Below are 12,221 nucleotides of genomic sequence, written 5' to 3'. Positions count from 1 at the left end.
GTGTGATGCACCATTATTTTATGTACTAAGCTCTCTATTTAAATATGTCAAACCATAAGGGCGGATGGGTGGCTTAGTCAGTTAAGCGTCCCACTTGAGCTCAGGTCATGATCTTGCAGTTCATGAGTTCGAGTCCTGCATTGGGCTCTGTGCCGACAGTTCAGAGCCTGGAGCCTCTTTTGATTCTGTGTGTGTGTCTCTCTCTCTCTGCCCCTCCCCCACTCACACTCTGCTTCTCTCTCTCTCTCAAAAATAAACAAAAACGTTAAAAAAATTTAAATATGTTGGGGCAACTGGGTGGCTCAGTTGGTTAAGTGTCCGACTTTGGTTCAGGTCGTGATCTCACAGTTCGTGAGGTTGAGCCCTGTGTCGGGCTCTGTGCTGACAACTTGGAACCTGCTTTGAATTCTGTGTCTCTCTCTCTTTCTGCCCCTCCACCACTCATGCTCTGTCTCTCTCTCAAAAATAAATAAACATTAAAAATTTTTTTTTAAAGATGTCAAACCATCAACTGTATGCTCCATTTTAACTTCATTTTTAATTATGTGGGGGAAAAAATTCTATCTTGGAATTGTTGAAAAAATGTTTTACTCAAGAAAGGCTACAAATCTTCCAGGCCCATTTACAAATACCAGTAAATAGAGGCATGGCAGAGGAGGAGATATTCAGTATTTTATTAATTTTTATTCATAAAACAGATTTTATTAATTTTATAATATAAATTTATTTTTATTAATAACTTTTTTATTACTAAAATAATGAACCGTGTAGTTCAATTACAACAGATGTAATGATGTAAAAATGCAATGCAAATATTCTTTTGGCAAGTTTTGTGTACATTTAAATATGTGTCCTAGGGAGTCCCAATTGGTATGATAATACAAGCAATTCCCAATTATGAACAATCATTTCAATAGTAAAAATAGATGTAAAACCCATATTCTCATATAGTTATATAATTTTTGCTTTATTTTCTGACAGGTATATTTACATACTTAATATTTCCCATAATTGTCTATTGTGTCACAATTACAGAATATGACATCCCTCATAAAACAACACCCATGAAAGATGATTCCTCAGATTCATTAAAGTATAGATTTTTTTTCCTCAGTGTCAGTTCTCTGATTATCAGCGTAGCAGGATTTCATGCCAACAATGTCTTCACAATCTATACACACACACACACACACACACACACACACACACACAAATCTTCCCTCCTATTTGTTCCCTCTGGGCTACATTCACCTGAAATGTACTGGGGAAGGGATTTCCTGCTGTCTGGCATTCTACCCAGTACCATCCTCTTATAAGCGATGACGTGCGAGCTTGGGGAAAAAAAAAAAGTGTGTCCACATTGGTAGCCTTTGTTTTGCTCCTATGTAAGCTCTGGTGTTATGAGCCATTCACTCTCAAAGACAAGTTTTGGATATTTCATGATTTCTCTCCCCTATGAGTTTTCTGATGTAACAGGAGGCTGAATTTGTGGGAGAAAGTTTTCCAACACTCACTGCATCCATAAGGCTTCTCCCCTGTGTGAGTTCTTTGATGGATAATAAGATGTGACTTCTGGGCAAAAGATTTCTGACATTCGCTGCATTCGTGGGGTTTCTCTCCCGTGTGTGTTTTTTGATGCAAAACGAGGCTGAACTTAATAGGAAAAGTTTTCCCACATTCACTGCATCCATAGGGTTTCTCTCCTGTATGGATTCTCTGATGAATAATAAGGCTAAACTTGTGAGAGAAAGTCTTCCCACACTGGATGCATTCATACGGTTTCTCTCCTGAGTGAATTCTCTGGTGAATGAGGAGATAGGACTTCCGGCTGAAGGCTCTGTGGCATTCGCTACACTCGTAAGGTTTCTCTCCGGTGTGAGACCGCTGATGAATAGTGAGGTGTGACTTTTGGGTGAAAGCTTTCTGACACTGACTGCATTCATAAGGTTTCTCACCCGTATGTGTTCTTTGGTGTAGGATGAGACTAAACTTGATGGAGAACGTCTTTCCACATTCACTGCACCCATAGGGTTTCTCTCCCGTATGAGTTCTCCAGTGAGTATTGAGGAGTGACTTTACACTGAAGCCTTTCCCACATTCACTGCAATGATAAGGTTTCTCTCCTGTGTGAGTTCTCTGATGTCTAATGAGCTCAGATCTCTGGATGAAGGCTTTTCCACAGTCACTGCATCCGTAAGGTTTTTCCCCTGTGTGAGTTTTTTGATGTAAAATGAGGCTAAACTTAAGGGGGAAATTTTTCCCACATTTGTCGCAACCGTAAGGTTTCTCTCCCGTGTGAGATCTCTGATGAATAATGAGCTGTGACTTGTTGCTGAAGCTCTTCTCGCACTCACCGCACCTGTAGGGCTTCTGTCCTGTATGCGTTCTTTGATGTGAGGTGAGTTGTGACTTACCGCCGAAGCTTTTCTGACATATGCGACACTCAAACCGTTTCTCTCCTGTGTGCGTTCTCTGGTGTTTGTTAAGGCATGACTTATCAGTAAAAGCTTTCCCACATTTATTGCATTCATAAGGTTTCTCTCCTGTGTGGGTTCTCTGATGTAAAATGAGATGGGACTTCCGGCTGAAGGCTTTCTCACATCTACTGCAACCATAGGGTTTCTCTCCTGTGTGGGTTCTCTGATGCTTAAGGAGGTCTGCCTTCTGGGAAAAGTCTCTCCCACACTCACTGCAGTTAAACTGTTTCTCTCCTGCTCGAGTCTTCCAATGTTCAATAAGCTGTGACTTATGGCCGAAAGCCTTCAAATGTTCATTAAATTCATCATATTTTTCTCCATTATGAATTTTCCCATGCTGGGTATAAAGAACTACTTTGTCGTACCCATTAAATTCCACTTCGTTTCTTGCGTAGCTTTTATTCTGAATAATGTGCTCTACGTTAGGTTTCAAGTGTTTCCCAAGTACGTCAAATGTATGGGATCTTTGTGCTAAAGGGACATCAGAATTTAAGCTTAGAGACAATATTTTTCTAAATGGGTTATTTATGTGGTGACTCTCCATAGTTTCAAGGTTGCCTTGGTTTTCTTGGTGCCAGTCTGTATGACTATCCACTTGCCAGGTGTCATCTAGAAAGGAGACCAAAGAACCACAATGATCATGTAACAGAAGGAGTGGAATTTCATAGCAAAGGCCAAGCAGAGAAGAGGAAATGAGACTGGGTACACAGTGAAAGTCTGAGACATTTCTAAGTGGAAGGAAGAAAAAAAAGGGAATAAACTAGAAAATGAGAAGAGGGACAATTTACGAATGCTGAGTATATAAGGAAAGAAAGCTATAACTGTGGGTTAGGGAAACAAAGATGAGGAGAAGGCAGGTAAACTGAGTATGCCAGGGAGAAAGATTAATTAGGTCAGCAAGTTCCAAGATGCACTAGAGGGGGATCTGATCCAAATCCAAAAGAGAAGGAGATGTATTCTTTTATTTTCTTTTATTTTTAATTTTTCTTTTTGAAGTAGGCTCCATGCCCAACACAGGGCTTGAACTCATGACCCTGTGATCAAGAGTCGCACACTCAGGGCACACGGGTGGCTCAGTTGGTTAAGCGTTTGACTTCGGCTCAGGTCATGATCTCGCGGTTCGTGGGTTGAGCCCTGTGTCGGGCTCTGTGCTGACAGATCAGAGCCTGGAGCCTGCTTCGGATTCTGTGTCTCCCTCGCTCTCTGCCCCTCCCCCGCTCATGCTCTGTCTCTATCTGTCTCAAAAATAAAATAAACATTAAAAAAAAAAAAAGAGTCTCACACTCTACTGAATGAGCCAGTCAGGTGCTCCCGGAAATGTATTCTTTTAAAAACCAAGAAAAAGGGGAGCCTGGGTGGTTCAGTAAGTTAAGCATCCAACTCTTGGTTTTGGCTCAGGTCATGATCTCATGGTTTGTGAGATTGAGCCACATGTCAGGCTCTGCATTCATGGTGTGAAGCCTGCTTGGGATTCTCTCTCTCCCCCTCTCTCTGTCCCTCCCCTTCTCTATCTCACTGTCTCAAAATAAATAAATAAACATTAAAAAGAAATAAAAACCAAACAAAAGAATCCTAATATGGAGAGATTAAAAAGTGGAATCAAGGGGCATCTGGGTGGCTTAGTTGGTTGAGTGCCGGACTTTGGCTCAGGTCATGATCTGATGATTCGTGGGTTTGAACCCCACATCAGGCTCTGTGCTGACAGCTCAGAGCCTGGCGCCTGCTTCGGTTTCTGTGTCTCCCTCTCTCTCTCTCTGCCCCTCCCTTGCTCACACTCTGTCACTCTCTCTCTCTCTCTCTCTCTCTCTCAAAAATAAACAAACATTAGGGGCACCTGGGTGGCTCAGTTGGTTAAGCATCGGACTTTGACTCAAGTCATGATCTCACGGTTCATGAGTTCAAGCCCTGTGTCAGGCTCTGTGCTAACAGCTCAGAGCTCAGAGCCTGGAGCCTCCTTCAGATTCTGTGCCTCCCACTCTCTCTGCCCCTCCCCCACTCACAGTCTGTCTCTCTCTCAAAAATAAACAAACATTAAAAATAAACAAACATTAAAAAAAAAGTTATAAACGGAGAGGGAGGGAGGCAAACCATAAGAGACTCTTAAATACAGAGAACAAACTGAGGGCTGACGGCGGGGGTGCGGGGGAAAGGGGAAAGAAAATGGGTGATGGGCATTGAGGAGAGCACTTGTTGGGATGAGCACTGGGTGTTGTATGTAAGAAATGAATCACGGGAATCTACCCCCAAAACCAAGAGCACACTGTATACACTGTATGTTAGCCAACTTGACAATAAATTATCTTTAAAAAAATTAAAAATTAAAAAAAAAAGAATGAGATAACAAAAAAAACACTTTTTTTTTTTTGTGGAGTCAGTATTAATGTTATGTGGGAGCTTACATCCCCTGTTCTAAGTCATACTCAGAGCTTAAAAACTTCAAGATTTCTCTGAACAACAATAGGTACCTCCCCGTTTCTGACCAAATAGAAATTTACTTCCATTTATGCCCCGGGGATGGTTTCTCACTCACCTGGATGAATCTGACTCTGGATTTCTTCCTCTGTTATCCATGGTGGTCCTTGTTCCAACTGGTAGAATGCATCTGCTTTGGTAACTTGACACCCTACTCAAGGAAAATTATAGCGGATCCATGGACCCACATACTTGGGCTTACAAGGCCTCTGAAAAACGGGGAAGGTTGTTTTTAAGGGCCCGAACAATTTGCCTCTTAGCCAAGTAAAGGCCTTTTATTTTGGGAGTGAGAGAAAAGCACTCTGTTTGTTAAAGGCCAGAATGTACTAAAATCTATGAGGTATGAAACTCAAGTTCAAAAAAGTAAGGTACTTGTAAGGCTCCACACATTTCATTGCTGAGAAAAGAAAGGCAACTGATTGCCTGCATTCCCCTCGGAAGGCTCTGCTTACCCACTGATACCAGGTTGCTGTAATTTTCCAACATCACATCTTGATACAGGTGCTTCTGAATGGGGTCCAGTAGCTGCCACTCCTCCCATGTGAAAACCACAGCCACATCCTTGAATGACAGTAAGCCCTGCAATAGAACGTTCCTATTCATTCTAAAGGGATCATCATTGGTTAATACTACAAAAATAAGTATCACATAATAATTTTTCAGGTGGTAAGTCATTTGTCTTCTACATAACTAGTTTTGCATCATACTTTTTAGGAAAAACTAATTTTTTATTTAAAATTTCCTATCTTTGGGGCACCTGGATGGCTCAGTCAGTTAAGCATCTGACTTCGGCTCAGGTCATGATCTCATGGTTCGTAGGTTCGAGCCCCACATTGGGCTCTGTGCTGACAGCTCAGAGCTTGGAGCCTGCTTCGGATTCTGTGTCTCCCTCTCTCTCTGTTCCTCCCCTGCTCACGCTGTGTCTCTCTCTCTCAAAAATAAACATGAAAATTTTTCAAATATCCTATCTTGGTGCTTCCAATCATTCACTGATGTACATGTTCACTCTTTCATAAGAGACATAGAGTAGAGCATCCTCAAATCCTTTAATCTTGGAACCAACTACAACCTATGTGAACGCACCTCTATGTCAGACACTGCATTGGATACTCCTTTGTACGGAAGACTTGCTTCCACCCTGAAGGAGCATACTGGCTTGCAGAAAGAGGAATGGAGGTGCACAAGTCTACAATACATATATAGAAGACAAGAAAGAAATACATACCATGCGGGCACCAACGGGGAGCAGAAAAATTATAAAGGTTGAACTTCAGAGGGGTAAGGAGAGAGGTGCATGGAATTCAAGAAAGAAGTAACATGAGGGGCACCTGGGTGGCTCAGTCGGTTGAGTGTGTGACTTAGGCTCAGGTCGTGACCCCATGGTTCAAGGGTTTGAGCCCCATATAGGGCTCTCTGCTGTCACAGCGGAGCCTGCTTTGGATCCTCTGTCCTTCCCCCTCTCTGCCCCTCCCCCACTCATGAGCATGCGTGTGCTCTCTCTCAAAAATAAACATTAAAAAATACAAGAAAGAAGTAACATGAATGACAGCACAATGAAAAGCCATGAGCATTTAAAACCCGCAAATACATCCTGAGTTGTGAAATTAAATGACTGAATTTAAAGCAGGTAGAGCACACTGTAAGTACTTAAAAAAAAAATGTTCACTTATTATTTTTTGTTACTGAAATGTTGATAGGGATGGGTTTCCAAGGTACTGGCTTAAGTACACTTAATAAGTTACAGAAAAGTACATGAACTATAATCTCAATTATGACAATGGGTTATTAGGGTCTGTGCAGAAAAGGGTTGACTCCGCAGGCTTGGGTTGCCCAAACCCCGCATGCTCCAAAGAAAGGCCTGTCTTCAGGAAGACCAGCCATTGACTTGCTCCTGGGTGATAACCTCTGAACCCCTGGAATATCCAGCCCAATACAGGTGTTTCCACATTCCTGAGGCTTGGGCTACGCTCTATCAGTTAGAATTTGGGGAGCCTGGAGACTAAGTAGCTGAGGTCAGTCACATATGCTAAATGCCTATGTTGACTGACATTCAATACAACCCTGGACACCAAGCTGCAGGTGAGCCCCCCTGGATGGCAGCACTTTCCACCTGTTGCTACACATCGTCATGGGGAGAATTAAGTGCTATTCGAGCTACTCCACTGGGTTAGGATAGCTGGAGGCTGATGCCTAGTCTTTCCTGGATGCTACTCTGTATCTTTTGCCTTTGCTGATTTTACTTAAAAAATTTTTTTAAATGGGCTCCACAACCAGAGTGGAGCTCAGTATGGGACTTGAACTCATGACCTTGAGATCAAGACTCAGATGCTTAATTAGAAAAAAAAAAAATTAAGAGTCAGATATTTAACCAATTGAGCCAAGCAGGTGCCCCTGCCTTTGCTGATTTTAGTCTGTATTTTTTCCACTGTAATAATCCATAACTGTGAGTATAACAGCTTTTTTGAGTCCTTTTGAGTTCTTCTGGAGAATCATCAAGACGGAGGGTGGGTCAAGGACCCCCAACTCAAATATATAAAAATTCATAGTTATATATGTAATTGCTGACAGGGAAATTCAAAACAATACATATAACTTTTTAGATTATTTGTTTTGAGGGTGGTGAAAAAGGATCAATGAGGGACTTACAAGTTTATTTCTAGAAACTTCTGTACTATTTGAAACTTTAGACATTGAGACTATTTTAAGGTTTACTAATATAATTGGAAAAATTTTATAATAGAAGAAATGAACTATGAACTGACAGTTGACATCTGCATTTTGGGGTGTGAAAAGATTACAAAGGAAATATTCTAAGACTTCACTAATAGGCTGGGGTTTCTCAGCCTCAACCCTACTGACATTTTGGGCTGGATAACTTCTTGTGATAGAGCCCTGTACTGTGTGCCATAGGATGTTTACCAGCATCCCTGGCCTCTATCTACTAGATCCCATTAACAGTCATGACAATCAAAAATGTCCCAGAGGGGTGCCTGGGTGGCTCAGTTAAGTGTCAGACTCTTGATTTTGGCTCCAGTCATGATCTCACAGTTTGTGGGTTGAAGCCCCACATTGGACTCTGCAGCTGGCAGTGCGGAGCCTGCTTGGGATTCTCTCTCTCCCTCTCTGCCCCTCCCCTGCTTGTGATGTCTCCAACTCTCTCAAAGCAAATAAATAAACTTAAAAAAAAGTCCCATACATTGTCAAATGTCCCCTGGGAAGACAAAATCATCTCAAATTGAGAATCACTGATTTAAAGAAAAAATTTAATTTTGAGAGCTGTTTGTGGAAGACCAAATGATGGTCTTAGAATCCATCCATTCTTGTTGATAATCTAGGTGTTATCCCTGAATACAGTCAGACCACCAGGAAGCTGTGGACGTGAGCTACACTGTTTTGAACCCCTAAAGCACTCTGATCACTGAGTTTGGCTCTGGTGTAACACCACTGGCTTATCTGTGGATGGCTAAGAAATAATCAAAGGAAACTCACCACTTTTTTAAGTGGTTTGCTATATGTAGAAGGCACTGAGCACTAAGCAATCTAACCTAAATACCCACCAAAGAAATGTCTTCTACTTATGTGACAGAAACTATCTACTCTTCTAGAGGAGCCTTCTCCTTAAGGTAAGGCAAATCGCCAATGATTTTTTTTTTAAGTTTATTTTGAGAGAGAGTACACAAAGACGAGCAGGGGAGAGGCATAGGAAAAGAGAAAGGGAAGGGGAGGGAGGGAGGGAGAGAGAGAGAGAGAGAGAGAGAGAGAGAGAGAGAGAGAATCCCAAGCAGGCTCCTTGCCATCAGCACAGAGCCCGCCTCAGGTCTTGATCTCATGGACCTAAAGATCATGACATGAGCCAAAATCAAGAGTCGGATGCTTGACTGACTGACCCACCTGGTTGCCCCTCACCAACAATTTTTTATTGACAGCCATGCAGTAGATTATATTTCCCAAGGATGACTACAATAATATCCCATTCCAAAGCCTTCTGCAACATGACCTTGCTACTCCCCTGTCAAGAGGCAGAACCTGTTCCCCTCTCCTGGAATCTAGTTTGTCTTAAGGTGTTGCTTGTAACAGAGAGGATGCAGCTGAAGGGATGATGCAGAAAAGGCCATGTAGTTTCAGTCTGGTTCTGTCATCATCTAGCATCATTCTCTGAGAAGCCCGAGCCACCCTGGGAGGCCGTGCATAAATACTCCAATAGCCCCAGCCCAGCCTAGCTTTTGAGTCATGTCGTCCTGGAAAACAGATACGGGAATGAAGAAGCCTTCAGATGATTCCAGTTCCCAATCTTTGAGTCTTCCCAGCTGAGGTTCCAGAACCATGGTGTGGAGACAAACTGCAATAAAGGAGTAACACAGCAGTCTGGGTTGTCCACACCCTGCACATGCCAAAGAAAGGTTTGGTCCTTACCTGTTCATAGGAAGTAACCTCTGAGCCCTGGAAATATCTTTACCTGAGAACTCTGAGCTACACCACATGATCTATGCTATCAATGTGATTCACGCTGGGGGGCTTGGGCCACACCGTAGCAGCTTGACTTCTGAAAGGCCTGGAGACTAAAGTCAGCCATTGATGTAGTGAGTGTTGCTTACGTGCCCGAATCAAATAAACACCCTGCAGTGGCGCCTCGGTGTCTCAGTTGGTTAGGTGTCTGACTCTTGATTTAGGCTCAGGTCATGATCTCAGGGTCGTGAGATCAAGCCCCATGTCCATGTTGAGATTCTCTCTCCCTCTCCCTTGACCCCTCCCCCTCTGCTCTTGCACCACACACTCTCTCTCTCTCTCTCCTTAAAAACTCCAAACCCTGGAAACTAAGGTGTGAGTGAGCTTCCCTGATTAGCAATACTCAATATGTGTTGTTACAAATCACTGCCGGGAAAATTCAACACTGTCCACGTGACTCCACGGAGAGAACTTTTTGCCTGGTGTCTCCTGGATCTGACCTTACAGACTTTCTCTGTGGCTGATTTTAATCTGTATCCTTTTGCTGTAATAAGCTATAATCGTGAATATAACAATGTTTCTGAGCACTCTGAATTCTAACAAATCACTGATTCTGAGGGTGGTCTTGGGAACTCATGAACAGGTAAGGCACCACCAAGGGGCCCCGTCTGACCCACTGAATTCCTGACCCACTGACTCCATGAGGATGATAAAATTAAATGCATATCACCAGGTTTCAGGGTGGCTTGTTATGCAGCAATAAATAACTGGAACAGGAAATACTAAAGACAAGTTTGTAGCTCAATTTTATGATTTAGAACTTTGTGGACTATAATCTATATTCTAACTTAGAACAATGTGTATAACATATGATTTACATATCCTCATTGCTACCTGGCTGTGAGGTTGATTCTTTGTCTATTTTTCCCCACATTCTGACATTTATCTCTTCATGCCTTATCTGGTATAGAGTAGTCAGCATAAATACTGAATAAACGTATTCTTTTAATAGGTGTATTATTAAATCTCCCCAAACCCACTGCAAATACTAATGGAAAAAATATATATAAATATACAACTCACTGGGGACTTGGACATTTTCTGGGGCCCTTAGACACCGTCAGAAAGTCTAATATCTGCTCTGTTGTTGATTCTGGGCTGTTTTCTGAAGCTCTAGTTCAAGGTCTCTGGTCAAGGATGCAGCGTTGATCTTTGTATCTTCACTTCCTTCCTTCATAAGAACTATTTTATCCCAGGAAGCCAGGACCTGGGAATTATAGAAATTGTAACTGTGAGTATAACAGATTTTTCTGAGTTGTTTGAGTCCTCATTTGTATGTGTATATGTATTTTAGATATACACAAATACAGGTATATCAAAAAATTGTTTTCTTTAGGTAAATATAATCGTCTAAAGAAAACAAGTAATATGTATTACCTGATGGCTCAATAATTATTATGTAATAAACACTAACAATAAAGTGTCACCATTAAATTATGTAATTTTACCGAAACTGTACTCAAAACTAAATCTACACCTAGAGAAAGACCATTGCAAAGAAGTAGGGGAGAAAAATGTCCAATGGGAAAATTTTAAAAGCCTAAAATTCCAGAGAAACGGGTATAAATACTGGAATACTGCTTGCTGACCTGTCTTGGGTATCCACTGTGTGATCCTTAACTGTATGAGTAGTTAGTACTGTTCTGTTTTTTTGCTTTTTTTAACAAATGAGAAAAGAATCTCAGAGAGGTTGAGAAACTTGCTCAAGTTTACATAGTAAAGTGACAGAATATGGATAAAAACCTAGGTCTGCCCAAATCCAAAGTCCATATTCTTTTCTCTGAATTAAACTTACCTGCAGGTACTCTGACTGCTTACCTGGAAAACCTACAAGAATCAATTCGTAGTTACATTAGTAATAAGGGTTCAGTAAAGAAAGAAAAGAGAAAAACATTTTTTTTAATAGCTGCTTTTATATCTACCAGAAAATAAAAAATTAAATAACCACTGGAAACGCTCAAAGACAACAAAGCTGGCCAAGCACTGACCACAAGCCACTCCATTCATTGACCACCTCCAAAGGCACTCCCATTCCTGACTTCTTTCATGAACACCCCAAACACTGACCTCCCCATCATTTGCCTCTAATCAGTGACTTAACCTGAAAGACACCCCAAACATTAACCCTAAGCGCATTCCAAACACTGACCCAACGTCTAGGAAACGCCAGTCACTGATTTACCTCCAAGACCGCAGCCCAAGTCACTGACCTACCCCACAAAAGCAATACCCCAAGTCCTAACACCTTTCTCCAGGCCACTCCAATCCCTCACCAGCCCAGACCTGCAACATTTCCGACAATCCCGCTTCCTCAATCATGGAATGCATCTACCGCCCACAACGGCTTGCTTCCCTCACGGACAACCCAAAACCTCCCTACCATAAACCCCAAATCTCCACAAACCAAGCTCAATCTGATTCCGCTCCCAGAACGCGAAACTGAGACCCCTTAATAGAGCCTTCGCGCACCAGTTGGGTTGGTAGAAAGGGCCACGGTCCATCACTTCGGCTTTAGACTCACAAGCGCTACTATTGCACCTCCCAGGTCAAGTTTAACGTCTTTGGTATCCGAGTCTGCGGGTTGCCAACCACCGCACCGGGGGCGTCCTTCCACCGATGAAGATTCCGTTCAGCTTTTGGTCTTTTAGACAAAGACACTACGAGATAGCATGGCGGCGCCCTGTTGGCCGATTTATGCGGGAGCCGCCATATTGGAAGATGCCGTACAACATCTTTTTCGGCCCTAGATAACAGTACTACTCCACG

General features: G+C 42.3%; 1 protein-coding gene across 1 annotated transcript in view; it reads right to left on the bottom strand.

Annotated features, from left to right (window-relative positions):
* The window catches only part of LOC122494776 (zinc finger protein 649-like), a 38,945-nt gene extending 26,724 nt beyond the window's left edge, over positions 1–12,221 (bottom strand). Inside the window, exons 1-5 of the mRNA XM_043600217.1 lie at positions 11,925–12,221; positions 10,479–10,662; positions 5,402–5,528; positions 5,008–5,100; positions 1,475–3,086 (exon numbers count right to left, since the gene is read on the bottom strand). Of these exons, the coding sequence (XP_043456152.1) occupies positions 1,475–3,086; positions 5,008–5,100; positions 5,402–5,528; positions 10,479–10,493 (1,847 nt within the window). The 5' untranslated portion in view covers positions 10,494–10,662; positions 11,925–12,221. The remainder of the gene's footprint in view (positions 1–1,474; positions 3,087–5,007; positions 5,101–5,401; positions 5,529–10,478; positions 10,663–11,924) is intronic.

The sequence above is a fragment of the Prionailurus bengalensis genome, chromosome E2 (genome assembly GCF_016509475.1).
Source record: "Prionailurus bengalensis isolate Pbe53 chromosome E2, Fcat_Pben_1.1_paternal_pri, whole genome shotgun sequence".
Lineage (NCBI taxonomy): Eukaryota > Metazoa > Chordata > Mammalia > Carnivora > Felidae > Prionailurus > Prionailurus bengalensis.
The sequence above is the reverse complement of the archived record's forward strand: the minus strand, read 5'-3'. Positions and strand labels throughout refer to the sequence as shown.